The 11,661-nt window shown below is 64.8% G+C and overlaps 2 protein-coding genes across 5 annotated transcripts; both read left to right on the forward strand.

Moving 5' to 3' along the window:
* Positions 1–3,738: 3,738 nt before the first annotated feature.
* KLK12 (kallikrein related peptidase 12) lies at positions 3,739–7,412 on the forward strand. Of its 2 annotated transcripts, none has more exons than XM_051831039.3 (6): positions 3,739–3,934; positions 4,100–4,154; positions 4,438–4,609; positions 5,016–5,275; positions 5,776–5,909; positions 6,862–7,412. In XM_051831039.3, exons 2-6 carry the CDS (start codon positions 4,121–4,123, stop codon positions 7,015–7,017), a joined length of 756 nt encoding a protein of 251 aa, XP_051686999.3. In that variant the 5' UTR covers positions 3,739–3,934; positions 4,100–4,120; the 3' UTR covers positions 7,018–7,412. The 2 variants fall into 2 exon arrangements, with proteins under 2 accessions (XP_051686999.3, XP_089175711.1); XM_089319585.1 differs by having other exon boundaries at positions 3,793–3,934; positions 5,019–5,275; positions 6,862–7,162.
* Positions 7,413–7,673: 261 nt separating this feature from the next.
* Positions 7,674–11,465, forward strand: KLK11 (kallikrein related peptidase 11). Of its 3 annotated transcripts, none has more exons than XM_051831040.3 (6): positions 7,674–7,801; positions 9,179–9,253; positions 9,482–9,638; positions 10,063–10,328; positions 10,811–10,947; positions 11,094–11,465. In XM_051831040.3, exons 2-6 carry the CDS (start codon positions 9,217–9,219, stop codon positions 11,244–11,246), a joined length of 750 nt encoding a protein of 249 aa, XP_051687000.1. In that variant the 5' UTR covers positions 7,674–7,801; positions 9,179–9,216; the 3' UTR covers positions 11,247–11,465. The 3 variants fall into 3 exon arrangements, with proteins under 3 accessions (XP_051687000.1, XP_089175712.1, XP_051687001.1); XM_089319586.1 differs by having other exon boundaries at positions 10,063–10,204; positions 11,094–11,229; XM_051831041.3 differs by having other exon boundaries at positions 7,690–7,801; positions 9,214–9,253.
* Positions 11,466–11,661: the final 196 nt, after the last annotated feature.

The following is an 11,661-nucleotide window of genomic DNA, read 5'->3' on the forward strand; positions in this document are numbered from 1 at the left end:
CTGCCCGCATGGCCACACGGCAGGCACTCCCAACAGGTCTGACCCCTCCCCGCCGACTCCTTTGCCAGCCTCCTTCCTGGAGGCCGTGGACCACCCATGATGGCCGTCACTGCCCAGGGACTTGATGCATGAGCTTGCTCGTCTCCGACCCCCACCACATGCCCTTGGAGAGGGCGCCCGGGTCCCACACCCTGCAAGCCCAGGGTCTGAGCCTCAGCACCCAGTTACCCATGATGCCTTGAGTCCTGCAAGCAGCATCCACAGAGCTCAGCTTGACTGGAAGCTTGGAAGCTTCTCTCTCTCTCCCTTCCTCCTCCCTCCCTCTCTCCCTCTCTCCCTTCCTCCTCCCTCCCTCTCTCCCTCTCTCCCTCTCTCCCTCTCTCCCTTCCTCTCTCCCTCCCTCCCTTTCTTCCTTTCCCTCCTTTTCTTTCCAAGGGAGACAGCCAAGCAGACAGAGATCTCCCATTCACTGGTTCACACCCCAAATGCCTTCAGCAGCCCCCTACCCACCCCTGGGACACTACCAGCTCCCCCACGTGGTGGCAGGGACCCAAGAACTTGAGCCTTCACTGCTGCCTCCCAGGGTCTGCATGAGCTGGAAGCTGGGGTCAGGAGCAGACGCCCAGATATGGGGCACGGGGCTGCGAGCCAACGTCTTAACTGCCAGCCAGCCAGACCCCTGCCCTACGGGAGGCCCTCTTAGTGCAGGATGGAGCCAGACCCCAGCCCCATCATAGACCCCACATGCAGGAGAGGGCGCCATCCCTACGCCCCACCCCTCGCCAGGTGCCCAGGTGCTGGAAGACATCATCCCTTTCCCAGATCCCCTGGCGACCTGGGACTGAGCCGGTGAACAGCCACGGGAGTCCGCAGGCTTCTCGATGGAACATTCTGGAAGCGGCTCCATTCCAGCCCTTACCCAGAATGCCCGGGGATCGGGAACGAGGCCAGCGCAGCCCGCTGAGCTGCAGGAAGTCCTCTTGCCCAGGTCACGGGTGACAGGTGCACACTCTCCAAGATCCTCGAGACACTCGGCCTCTGGTCCTGGCCAGTGGAGGCGTCTCGCCTCCCAGATGCACCTGCTGACAGCTCGCCCAATCCCTGCCTTTGCCCTTGGGAGTCCCCCTCGGCGGGGACCCTGGTTTCACGTCTCAGAACGCGGGGTGCCGGGGCCTGACCCGGGACGTCCACCTTCTGAGGCCCCAGAGAGCGCCAGAAGTGTGGAATCAAAGTCCAAGCACGGAACGTGGCCCCCTTCGGTCGTCGCCTGCGCGTGCGTGGAAGGTGGGTTATCTCCAAGCCCGACAGCCCTGACCTCGCCCTGTCCCGTGCATCCTCAAGGGGCAAGCAGGTAAGGGAAATCCCAGTCAGGGCTCCCTCTCCAAACCACGCGACCCCCACAAAACCCCGAGCCCTTCCCTGCCCATGCACCCCTCAGCCTAGGGAGCCCGCGCCGCCTGCGGTGGGCGTGGTGGAGGCGTGAACATGTGCACAGCACCCGCATCCCACCTTGGTCCAAAGCCGCCGCCATACGGCCAAGGTTGCATTGCATTTTATGGGATCGTCTTCGAGCCCCAACAGTGTCAGGGGCTCTGGGGCTGTGGGGCGCACAGGCTCGGGTGCTGTCCTGCACCTGACCACGGCTGTGTGCCATCGCCTGGGAGAACCTGTGGCGCAGACAGGACGAGGCTGAGCCGGGGCCCTGGCAAAGCCTTTGTTTATAAAGGCGGCAGTGCAGGGAAAACAGCTTATTCACCCCAGGGAGCTGGGAAGGAGGAAGAAGTCAAAACCGCAGGGCGCGGGGAAGCCGGCAGAGGAAGGCGCTGGGGCGGGAAGGAGAGCGTCGGCCGTGCCCAGTGGGACCGAGAGGCTGAGAGGCGGGCAGGGGTGACCGCCGGGGTGGGCAGCACACGCAGAGAAGGAACGAAAGGAGGTGGAGGGGGGTCTTCTATTCACTGCTTTGTTCCCCAAATGGCCACAAAAGCCAGGGCTGGGCCAGGCTGAAGCCAGGAGCTCCATCTGGGTCTCCCGCATGGGTGCAGGGGCCCAAGCGCCTGGGCCATCCTCTGCTGCTCTCCCAGGCCATCAGCCGGGAGCTGGACCGGAAGTGGAGCAGCCGAGACTGGAACCGGCGCCCACAGGGGATGATGACGTTGCAGGCGGTGGCTTCACCTGCTGCCCCACAGCGCCGGCCCCAAATCCCTTCTTTCTGCATAAATAAGCCGCTGAGGGCTACCCTGGCGGTGTGTGCACCCAGCCACTTCGCATGCTCATCCATCTTTGCCTTCTTGATGTTCCAGGGAGGAAGCGGCGTGCAGGTCTTTAGCCCCACCCCTGCTTGTCCCCATTTCTCAGATGCACAAACCGAGGCCAGGGAGAGAGTGGCCCAGCGGCCTCCGGAGGTTTCAACCCCAGAACTGTCGGATTCCAAAAGCTACAAGGTTGCTTCCCACAGTTTACAAGAACTAAAAGGTAACATTATTTTGGCGCAAAAATAAAAAAAAAAAAAAAATAAAAAAAAAAAAAACTAAAGACTATGTATAGTATTTTCATGAACATTCAAAGACCCCCTTGTTTGCATGAATTCCAAAAAATGAATGGATCTTTGAATTGCGTCTTCCACTCCTGGACGTGTCCTCGTGTTTGGCTAACGACAGAACGTGCACTCCCAGCGGGCCAGGCCACCTCCCGCCTCACCGACATCCACACCCCATAGCGGAGTTCTGGTTCGAGCCCCGGCTGCTCCACTTCCCATCTAGCTCCCTGCGAATGCGCCTGGGACAGCAGCGGACGACGGCCCGAGTGCCTGGGCCCCTGGAGGCGCCGAGGGGTGCAGCCTGGGTCTACGCTGACAACCCAGTGGGCACAATGGACACACGGAGCACAGTTTCATCTGTAGAAAACACTCAGGTCAGGCACAGAGCAGGAACAGAACGCGTGGTCGCCCAGGGCCGCAGGGAGCAGGGGTGGTAACCCTCTTGGGACCACAGTCTGCCGCTGTGTAGTTTCTGGATAAAGCCAACCCTTGCTTTTGGCAGCTGGAATAAGGCCCAACAGGGGGTCAGGACTGACTCTTAGCCTGAGTTCTGACCCCACCCCGGGCCTCCTCCTCCAGGGAGCCCCCAGAGCTTGCACATTGCAGTGTCAAAGCCTTTCCGCTCGGCCTCATTACAAGGCTGCTATCCAGAGGGAACTCAGTCGCCTGGACACAGGAGCTGCCCAGGGCATGGAGAGCCTCGAAGACGTGGAAACTGAGGCAGGGCAGAATCGGAATCCGATCTCCTCGGAACCCAGTCTCCTCTCACCACCTGTTGCTTCCACTCCTCTTCTTTCTGCAGGGGCCGGGGGCTCCCTCCCCCCTTGCTATCCCCGCCCCTCATGTCCACTGTCCCAGCTGTCAACAGCCTCTCCTGCCCCTCCCAAACCCCAGGTGTCTGCGGCAGCCCCACCCTCCCAGAGCCTTTGTCACTGGAGTCAGGATTAGAACCCAGGTCCCCAGTGCCCCTTGAGTCACCCACCAGTCCCGGGGAAGGAGAGGAGGGGACGGGGGTGTGCCTGGGTCTTCCTCCCCCACCCCCCATTGAGCTGCGGGTACTCAATTAAGTCTCATTAGCTGAGCCAAGTCCTAGGGGATTAGAGCCAGCCCCGCCCTGTCTTCCTCGTCCCCTACCCTCCACCCGGAACCTGGATGGGCTGGTGCACGGAGAGTTAAAAGCCGTGCCAGCCCCTGGGCCTGGGGCAGGCAGGCAGAAGGCAGGGGACAGACAGGCGGGGCGGTATGACAGGTGCTGGGGACGCAGGTGGACAGTGGGAGAGCTGAGTGGCAGGGTGGCCGGCGGATGAAAGGGCAGGCAGGTAGGTGGCCTCGCAGCTGGCACGGAGACAGGCTGAACCGGTAACACCTAGAGGATCGGGCAGTGGACGAGGAGCCCAGGTGAGGCGGGGGTGGACGGACGGCAAACAAGGGGGTGGCACACAGGGCCTGGGCAGAGAGGACGCTGGGCCAGGGCCCCCCACCTGCTGGCGGCCGGGGCCTTGAGAGGAACTAGAGAGGCCAGGCGGCCACGAAGGGCAGTGCTGAGGCCCCGTCTTTCCCCAGACCTCCGAGGGGGCCCACACCATGCGTGCCAGCGTCCTACTCCTGTGTGTGCTTGGTGAGTGGTCTGGGGCAGGGACAGGGCAGGGCTGGGGCCCCGTCCCTCCCTCCCCCATCAGCTCTGGCCCTCTGCCCCCAGCTGAGAGGGGAGGGGCTTCCTCCATGCCCCCTCTGTCTCTCCGCCCACCCCGTGTCTTGGTCTGACCGCTAGGAATCTCCGTCTGTGTTTCGTGGGCTGTTGCATCCCCTCTTCCTCTCCCACCTCCCCCCGCCACTTCTTGCTCTCTCCCCTCCCCCCGCTTCCCCTCTGCAACCCCACAAGCTCTGTCTCTGGCCCACAGCCCTGGCCCCGCGTCTCAGCCAAGCAGACACGGAGAAGATCGTGAACGGCGTGGAGTGTGTTCCGCACTCACAGCCATGGCAGGTGGGGCTGTTTGAGGGCACACACCTGCGCTGTGGGGGCGTCCTCATCGACCGGAGGTGGGTCCTCACGGCTGCGCACTGCCGTGGCAGGTAAGCCCCGGCTCGGGGGAGGCTCTGAGGCCACAGGGGGCGGAGGGCTGGGGGTGTCCTCTCCCCCCTCCCATTCCCCCCTGTCCCCTCTCCTCCACAGCCCCAGGCCAGGCAATCTGTGTGACCTCACAAATTGTCTCTCTGAGCCTCACTGGCCCCCTGTGCCCACGAGGGGTCCGACTTCCCAGATCTGAGCCGCTGGGATTTTTTTTTGGGGGGGGGGGAAGGGATTTAGAGGAACGTGGGGACAGGGAGGGACACTCATTATCCACGCACTGTGTGGTCAGCGGCACTGGCAACCCCTGCTCTGGGCGGGAGGATCAGAGGTGGCAGGTGCAGGAAGACAGACTGGGAGGGAGGGTGCTCCAGGGGCCCTGCCCTGAGCCAGCCGCTCCCGCGACCCCAGCAGGTACTGGGTGCGCCTGGGGGAACACAGCCTCAGCCGGCTGGACTGGACGGAGCAGATCCGGCGCAGCGGCTTCTCTGTGACCCACCCGGGGTACCGGGGAGCCCCGCAGAACCACGAGCACGACCTCCGGCTCCTACGGCTGGGCACGCCTGTCCGTCAGACCCGCAGCGTCCAGCCCCTGCCCCTGCCCAGCGCCTGTGTGACCGCCGGCACGGACTGCCACATCTCGGGCTGGGGCACCACCAACCAGCCGTGGAGTAAGGGGACCAGGGGCTGGGGTCAGAGGTCAGAGGTCATGGGTGCGGGCAGAGGTCAAGATTAGGTTGGGGTCATCAGACCGGAGCAAGAGGCATAGCAGGTTTCTTCAAAAAATGGGTGGAAAATGGGGTCCAAAGACAGCTTGGGGGTGGGGCCAGTGACGGGGACATGAGGTCAGCAGACAGAGAAGACCCAGGGCCAGCTGGAGTCACAGGGTCGAAGGTCAAAGGTCACGGTATCCGATTGAAGGAGGTCAGGTGCGTATTCGTTGTATCTGAGGTTGGAGAGACAAGGAGGATGTCGAGTGAGGACACTGGAAGTCAGAGGTCAAAGGTCAAGGGGTCATAGAAAGGTGAAACCCTGAGGTTTTAGGATTGCAGTGGAGGTGGGGGGTGTGAAAGGGTGGGGTGCCAGCTTGGACGGAGGGGCCCCGGGAGGCGGGAGGTGGCCTGGAAGAGGGCGGCTTCGGGGGCTTCTGCAGCGCCTGTCTCCCCTCCAGGCCCATTCCCGGACCGGCTCCAGTGCCTCAACCTCTCCACCGTGTCGGACGCCGCCTGCCAGGCCGTGTTCCCGGGGAGGATCACGGACAACATGGTGTGCGCCGGCGGCGTCGCAGGGAAGGACGCCTGCCAGGTGAGCGGGCAGGGACGGTGGGCAGGCGGCGGGCAGGGACGGCGGGCAGGCAGCGGGCGGGGACGGCGGGTAGGCGGTGGGCAGGGGACGGCGGTCAGGGCGGTGGGCGGGGGACGGTGGGCATGGCGGTGGGCGGGGGATGGCAGGCAGGGCGGTGGGCAGGGACAGTGGGCACAGCGGTGGGCAGGGGACGGCGGGCAGGGCGGTGGGCGGGGGACGGTGGGCAGGGCGGTGGGCAGGTGACAGTGGGCATGGCGGTGGGCAGGCTGGGGCGAGAGGCACAGACCGGGGTCAGGGACTGCGAGGACAACAGGAGCTGGCCAGGATGGGAGCTCAGATCCTCTGATGCCCTGTCCTAGCCCTCTCGGGTCGCCAAAGAGGCCGCTCTGCCCTGTCCTGCAGGGACCTCACCATTGTCCCCAAGAACCCTCTACCTTCGTGAAGTCCCGCCCCCCCAACCCCGGGATTGGCCATTGCAAATAGTAATCTCTTCACTCATTGGTCAGAGCCCTATCCACTTTCCCTGAGAGATCCCATGTGCCTTAAGAAGTCCCACCCTCCTCCCTTGGGATTGGTCATTGTAGACAGTATTCTTCACTCATTGGCCAGAGCCCTAGCCATTGCCCTTGGGAGAACCCTGTAGGTTCCATGAAGTCCCACCTTTCTTGCCTAGGATTGGTCATTGAAGATGGTACTCTCTTCACTCATTGGCCAGAGCCCCAGTAGTTGTCAGAGAACTTCCTACCCTGCCGGAGTCCCACCCACCTGCTCTGGGATGTGTGTCTAGGGACAGGGACCTGTGGGGCCGCCATGGCTGATGTCGCCTGGCGCCCTGCTGTGCTACTTTGGAGGCCGATGGCCAGGCTGTGGGGCACCGTCCTGCAGGCCCAGGTGAGGGGAGGAGACGGGAAGGCGATTTCCCGCTCCACCAGCGCCCTCTTGTGTCTTCCAGGGTGACTCGGGGGGCCCTCTGGTGTGCGGGGGCGTCCTCCAGGGTCTGGTGTCCTGGGGCTCCGTGGGGCCTTGTGGGCAGAGAGGCGTCCCGGGTGTGTACACGAAGGTCTGCAGATACGTGGACTGGATCCGGACGGTCATGAGGAGCAACTGAGACCCCCTCGGCTTCGGGGGGGAGACGCCCAGAGCCCACCCCGGCCCCCCCACTCTTGTTGAACTGGGGGTCTTCATCCTGGAACGCCAAGCCCAGCTGGCCCCTCCGAGATCCATGCCCGGGGCCGGCAGAATGTGCAGCCATCTGGAATAAGGATGCCATGGGCGCCGGTTCGAGTCCCGGCTGCTCCACATCTGCTCCCTGCTGTGGCCTGGGAAAGCAGTAGAAGATGGCCCAAGTTCTTGGGCCCCTGCACCCTTGTGGGAGACCTGGAAGAAGCTCCTGGCTCCTGGCTTCGGCCTGGCCCAGCCCTGGCTGTTGCAGCCATCTGGGGAGTGAACCAGCGGATGGAAGCCCTCTCTGTCTCTCACTGCCTCTCAAATAAATAAGTCTTTAAAAACAAAGAGGGCCCAGCCTCATTTTCCTGTGGTCGTGTCTCCACCCCCGGGGTTCAGTCTCCCAGCGAGGGAGGGAAGGGGAAGTGGAGGCAGAGGGAGCCCGAACGGCGGGGCGGGCGCGGCTGCTCCCACACCTGCCGCCCCCCGCCCCCCACCCCGGGGCAGGGCTGCACAGAAAGAAACTGAGCCTCCTGGGGCGGAGTCCCTCGTCCCACGTCATCCTGCGAGGAAGAGGCAGAGCCCGGGTTTGAGGCCAGGGCCGGCTGCCGCGCCGTCAGAGCCTCGGCCCAGCCCGCCTCGCTCCACATCCGCATCCGCCAGGGGAGAGACGGGCTTGCACGGGCGGGACCTGCGGCGGCTCAGAGGCCGGGGCCACACAGCGCCGAGTAAGTGCTGCGGCTGCTCTCAGACCTGTCCCGGGATGCGGGGAGGGGGCGGCGGGCCGAGGGCAGGAGGCGGGGGACGGCAGGGAATCGAGGCCACGAGGGGTCTGGGCCCCCGGGCCGCAAGCTGAGGGTTCAGTTCCCTCTCCCGGGCCTGGGCTCCCGCAGGCCCCGACCTGCCTCTCCCCCCTTCGCCTGGGCCCTGCCTCTTCTCCCTCCGTGGGGTCCCGGCCCCCTCCCAGCCCCACTCCCGGGAAGGGAGGGGCTGGGGCCACCTGGGCTGGGGGCTGAAGGGAGGGCGGGGCAGGGCCAGGAGGAGAGACAGAGATGGAGGGGCCGGGATCCAGAGAGTCAGGGAGACACAAACATGCCAGGGGCTGGGGCAGGGGGCTTGCAGAGAGACGGAGAACAGAGGGGGATGGGGGGACTGGACCCAGAAGGAGAACCGGGACCACCACACAGACCCAGAGGGCGGGCTGCCCACTGACCACCAGAGGCGTAGAGAGAGAGGCGACAGAGGAGGCCCAGGCCTGGCTGCCCAGGGCCCCCCGCCCCACGTACCCCGACCCCAGGGCAAGAAGGCAGGGCTTGGAGGCCAGTCAGCCTGCGCCCGCCCAGGGCCACCCCCTGCCTGCCTGCTTGGCTCTGCGACCCAGCCTGGCTGCAGCCGCCACCAGCCCAGAGCCTGTGAGTCCGGGAGGGACAGAGAGACCCCTGCCCCTTCCAGGCATCTGTGGTCCCTAGGGTGCCAGTCCCGCCTCGGCTCTGTCCTCTGCTGGGGTGGGGGGTTCTCTGCTGCTCCCACCTCCCGCCGCCCCCAGCCCTGACCACTGTTGACCCCAGCTTCGGTCACGGAGTCCAGGTTCCGCCCCCACCCCTGCCAGCCGGGCCGGCTGAGGGCACTGGTCCTGCCTTTGCTTAGCCACGCCCAGCTGTTCTTCAAAGAGACAGGGGTTTGGCAAGGTTGGGGGTGTGGTGGAAAGAGCTGATCCAGGCTGTGCCCCACCACCAACAACCCAGCCTCAGGCAGACCTCCAAGACCACGTCCCACCCTGCTGGTGGGACCAGGAACCCAGCACAGGGGGCCGGCCCACCTGCCAGAGCCACGCCAGGGCTCAGGTGGGCCAGGGGGAAGAGGTTCCCTAAAAACGTGCCCAGGAGCCCCAGGGCTTGCCCCCACAAAGTCCCTCCCCAGCGTTCTGGAAGCTTCTATCTGTGATGAGGCCCCGGCCAAGGCCACCGTCTCCTCTCAATGCTGAAAATTTAAGAGTCTGGGGTTGGGGTCTTGGAGAACCAGGGGGAGGTCCACAAAGCTGGTCTCCCCAGGGGTGGGAGGAGATCGGAGAAGTGACTTGGCCCCTGCCTCCCTCCTGTTCCCAGGGGAACCTGCAGCCTGCCCTTCCCCCCCCCCCCAGGCCATGATTCTGCCACTCATCACCCTGGCTCTGGTGACAGGTACAGTGGGGGCTGGCCCGCCCTCCTGGCGCGGGGGGGGGGGGGGGTCCTAGGGGAGAGGCGGTGAGGGGGAGCTAGCAAGGGCAGGGGGTGCTGGAGGAGCCCTGGGCAGCGTCTGCCCACCCACAGAGAGCGCTTGGCTGTGGCCACCAAGCCAGGGCCCCGCCCAGCCCCCTACCCGCCCCCCGTGTCAGGGCTGAGCCCCCTCTTTTGCCCCCACCCCTGCAGGGCACGCAGTGGCAGAGACCCGGATCATCAAGGGCTACGAGTGCCCCCCGCATTCCCAGCCCTGGCAGGCGGCCCTGTTCCAGAAGACGCGGCTGCTCTGTGGGGCAACCCTCATCGCCCCCAGATGGCTCCTGACCGCCGCCCACTGCCACAAGCCGTGGGTGCGGGGGCGGGGCGGGGCTGGGCAGCTGGACGAGAGGGTCTGAGGACAGGAATTGGGGGGGGTGGGGCTGGGCGGGGGCAGGGCTGAGAGCTGGATGGAGCAGGTCTGGGGACAGGAAGTGGGGGCGGGGCTGAGAGCTGGGTGGAGAGGGTCTGGGGACAGGAATGGGGGGGGTGGGGCTGGGCGGGGCTGGGCAGCTGGATCGAGAGGGTCTTGGGACAGGGAGAATTGTGCAGGGACAGGGTAGGGGTGGGTTGGGCCAGCAGAGAGAGAGACAGCTGCCATTGGAACCGGGATGGGGTTGGAAGAGGCTTCAGTGGGAGCCGCAGTGAGGCTGGAGGGGAGCTCTCTCCCTCCCCGCCCCCGCCCGCGTCTCCCCCTCTCTTTCCCCCACTGACCGCCGCCTCTCCCACCTCAGCCGCTACCTGGTGCACCTGGGCGAGCACAACCTGCAGCGCCCGGATGGCTGTGAGCAGACCCGGACGGCCACGGAGTCCTTCCCGCACCCCGGCTTCAACAACAGCCTCCCCAACAAGGACCACCGCGACGACATCATGCTGGTGAAGATGGCCAGCCCGGCCTTTGTCACCCGCGCCGTGCGGCCCCTCACCCTCTCCAGACACTGCGTCACAGCTGGCACCCGCTGCCTCATTTCTGGCTGGGGCACCACGTCCAGCCCCCAGTGTAGGGGCTGCAGTGGGGGCCGAGGCGGGGGAGGGGCGGTCACGGCCGTGGGAGGCCAGGGAGGCCAGAGGAGTCTTCCAGGGTGGGCTTCGGGGTGGGGCCGGGGGAGGTCCCCGGGGTGTCAGAAGTGGGGTTCGCTGACAGGCAGAGCGAGAAGTCGGGGGGCCTGGGAGGGTGGAGACCAGAGTGTGGGTCTCAGAATCAGACCCATCAATGGAGCCGTGGGAACTTGGGCAAGTGGCCAGCCCTTCCTGCCCCTGGTTCCCTCCCCCTATAATGTGAGCAGAGCCCCACCCTCTTACCCTGCTGGGTGGGAGATCATAGCTACAGAGCAGCGGGCACCAAGGTTTTATTTCAGTAGCTCTGCAGATGAGCAGTGGAATAGGTGGGCTGCAGGCAGGGCCGGGGCGGGAAGGGGGTCCCCCAAGGCAGGGGCTGTGGTGGGGGGCCCCCTGCCCACTCTGCCTCCTGCGCCTCCGCAGTGCGCCTGCCCCACACCTTGCGATGCGCCAACATCTCCATCATCGAGCACAGTGAATGCGAGAGCGCCTACCCAGGCAACATCACCGACACCATGCTGTGTGCCAGCGTAGAGGAAGGCGGCAAGGACTCCTGCCAGGTCAGAGGGCGGGGCCTGGGCCCCTCCCCCTGAGCCCCGTCCCCACCCAGGTCCCACCGCAACCCCAACCTCGTCGCCGAGCTGGTCTGAGCCTCTGCTCCCCTCTCCGCTGGTCTCTGAATGGTTCTCCCTCTCCTCCTGCCCAGGGCGACTCAGGGGGCCCCCTGGTATGCAACGGGTCTCTTCAAGGCATTATCTCCTGGGGCCAGGACCCCTGTGCCGTCACCAGAAAGCCAGGCGTCTACACAAAAGTCTGCAGATACGTGGACTGGATCCAGGAGACCATGGAGAACAATTAGGGCCTCGGCTTGAGCGTCTGACCTGCGTTCATTCTCCCCACGAGAAGTGCTAAGCCGGGACCCCTAGAGCCGTCCTTGACTTAGAAGCCGCTTCGTCATCGTTCAGTTCCCGGAATCAGCGGGAAATGAGCTCAAACCCTGGCCTGGACTCCCCTGTGACTGTTGGAGGCTGGTTCTTGCATCTGCCACGATGTCAATAAAGACCTGCTCAACAGACAAGCCCACCGGGTGCTTACTGCGTGCCTGGTCCAAGGGATTTTAACTGTATCGGCTGAGCTGATCCTCATGAAGCGCCGTCATTACACCCATTTAACAGCTGAGAAAACTGAGGCTCACAGAAATGGGCACATAGGCAGTAGGTGGGAGAGCACAGATCTGAAGCCGTGTGACTTCTTTTTTAGAAATATTTTTAAAC

This window comes from Oryctolagus cuniculus, chromosome 18, assembly GCF_051225735.1.
Source record: "Oryctolagus cuniculus isolate XC-2025 breed Fujian yellow rabbit chromosome 18, ASM5122573v1, whole genome shotgun sequence".
NCBI classification, from domain to species: domain Eukaryota; kingdom Metazoa; phylum Chordata; class Mammalia; order Lagomorpha; family Leporidae; genus Oryctolagus; species Oryctolagus cuniculus.

Coding starts and splice junctions, on each gene's coding strand:
- KLK12 (XM_051831039.3), top strand. CDS start 4,121: ATGCGTGCCAGCGTCCTACTCCTGTGTGTGCTTG. Junction 4,610..5,015: donor GCTGCGCACTGCCGTGGCAG/GTAAGCCCCGGC, acceptor CCGCGACCCCAG/CAGGTACTGGGTGCGCCTGG. Junction 5,276..5,775: donor CACCACCAACCAGCCGTGGA/GTAAGGGGACCA, acceptor TCTCCCCTCCAG/GCCCATTCCCGGACCGGCTC.
- KLK11 (XM_051831040.3), top strand. CDS start 9,217: ATGATTCTGCCACTCATCACCCTGGCTCTGGTGACAG. Junction 10,329..10,810: donor CACCACGTCCAGCCCCCAGT/GTAGGGGCTGCA, acceptor GCGCCTCCGCAG/TGCGCCTGCCCCACACCTTG. Junction 10,948..11,093: donor GCGGCAAGGACTCCTGCCAG/GTCAGAGGGCGG, acceptor CCTCCTGCCCAG/GGCGACTCAGGGGGCCCCCT.